This window comes from Nicotiana tomentosiformis, chromosome 1 (assembly GCF_000390325.3).
Source record: "Nicotiana tomentosiformis chromosome 1, ASM39032v3, whole genome shotgun sequence".
Taxonomy (NCBI): Eukaryota; Viridiplantae; Streptophyta; class Magnoliopsida; order Solanales; family Solanaceae; genus Nicotiana; species Nicotiana tomentosiformis.
In genome coordinates this window covers 36,437,751-36,439,563 of record NC_090812.1, presented here as the reverse complement: position 1 = coordinate 36,439,563, position 1,813 = coordinate 36,437,751, and the positions used below count along the sequence as shown (strand labels likewise).

General features: G+C 50.1%; 1 protein-coding gene across 1 annotated transcript; it reads left to right on the top strand.

Moving 5' to 3' along the window:
• The first annotated feature begins 777 nt into the window (after positions 1-777).
• LOC138905715 (uncharacterized) lies at positions 778-1,539 on the top strand. Its single transcript, XM_070194239.1, has one exon. The coding sequence runs from the start codon at positions 778-780 to the stop codon at positions 1,537-1,539; it is 762 nt and encodes a 253-aa protein (XP_070050340.1).
• The last annotated feature ends 274 nt before the right edge of the window (positions 1,540-1,813 follow it).

Here is a 1,813-nt window from a genome sequence, read left to right as displayed (position 1 = left end):
ACCCCTAGCGCATTACCCATGGGCGGAGCTCAGCCAGTTGTAGCAGCTATACCCAAGCCTAGGCCAGTTGCGGCCGGCGATCTGCAGAAACTGTTGGACAGATGGACTAGGATCCATCCCCCTCTCTTCGGAGGTGAGCGACATGAGGACCCCCAGGACTTTATTGATCGGTGCAGGGATCGACTGCACAACATGAGGATATTGGAGTCCCATGAGGTGTATTTTACTACTTTCCAGCTAGAGGACAAGGCCCGTAGATGGTGGCAGTCATATCTTCACGGTAGACCAGCAGATTCCCCTCCCATGACTTGGGACCGGTTCACCTAAATTTTTTTGGACCGGTATATTCCACTCTCTCAGAGGGAAGAGTTACGGTTTCAGTTTGAGCAGCTCCAGCAGGGTCAGATGTCAGTGACCGACTATGAGGCAAGGTTCTCTGAGTTATCCCACCATGCATTTATGATCATTCCCACCGATGCAAAGAGAGTGCAGAGGTTTGTTTTAGGTTTGCACGCTGGCATTCAGGCCACCATGGCCCGAAAGGTTGAGATGGGGACTTCTTACGAGCTAGTTGTAGAGATATCTCGAAGGATCAAGGGTGTACGTCAGCGTAGCTGGGAGCAGGCTACGAAGGATAAACAATTTCGGTATTCGGGAGAGTTCAGAGGTGCCCCGGCTTGGGGCAAAGGCCATTTTGTGAGGGGTCAGTCTAGCAGGCCCACATATGCAGCATCGCCACCTACTCGGGGTGCTCCAGTGTGACCGTATTTCAGCGTCATGCCAGGGAGTTCCTACCTCCCACCGGCTATTCAGGGTTCCTTTAGTGGGTACTCAGGCCATCGGGGTCAGACTTTAGGTCAGCAGCTTACCGTACCGAGAGGTTGTTTTGAGTGTGGGAATCTCAGTCATGTGCGGAAGTTCTGCCCCAGGCTTCGGGGCAAGGCAGTGCAGCAGGGTCAGCAGCCTATGATTACAGCACCAGCTGCCCCACCAGTCATCCGGCCGCCTAGTGGCGGAGGGCAGATGGGTAGGGTCCGTCCTAGAGGTGGAGGCTATCCAGTTGGAGGCCAAGCAGATGGCGCTCCAGCTAAGTTCTATGCTTTTCCGGCCATACCGGATGTAGTGGCCTTAGATTCCGTGATCACATGTATAATTTCTCTTTGCGGTAGGGATGCTTCGGTACTATTTGACCCAGGGTCTATGTATTCATATGTTTCCTCTCTGTTTGCTCGTTTCTTGGGTGTTTCTCGTAAGTCCTTGGGTGCTCTTGTTTATGTGTCCACTCTAGTGGGCGATTCTGTTATTGTGGATCGGATCTACCGGCCCTGCATTGTTACATTTTGTGGTTATGAGACTAGAGAAGATCTTCTGTTGCTCGATATGACCGACTTTAAGGTCATCTTGGTCTTGGACTGGCTATCTCCATATCACGCCATCATTGATTGCCATGCCAAGACTGTTACCTTGGCAATGCCAGAGTTGCTTAGATTGGAGTGGAATGGTTCGTCTGTCAGTACACCTAGTCAGGTTAAATTGTGAAAGAATTACTTGCTCCTGCTTGTTAATGGTTATTATTATAATTACATAACTCATGTTTATTTGGGATTTCTGTATTCATATTGCTAGCCCATAGTAAGCATCGAAGTCGACCCCTCGTCATTACTTCTTCGAGGTTAGACTTGATACTTACTGGGTACATGTTATTTATGTACTCACGCTATACTTTTACACTAATCGTGCAGGATCTAAGACAGGTGCATCTGGCGGTATTACCGACGCGCATCCCAGATATCCCGAGGCCTAGCGGTGAGCT

Bases quoted from the DNA above. Each gene is read 5' to 3' on its own strand.
- LOC138905715 (XM_070194239.1), top strand. From the start codon at position 778: ATGCCAGGGAGTTCCTACCTCCCACCGGCTATTCAGGGTTCCTTTAGT.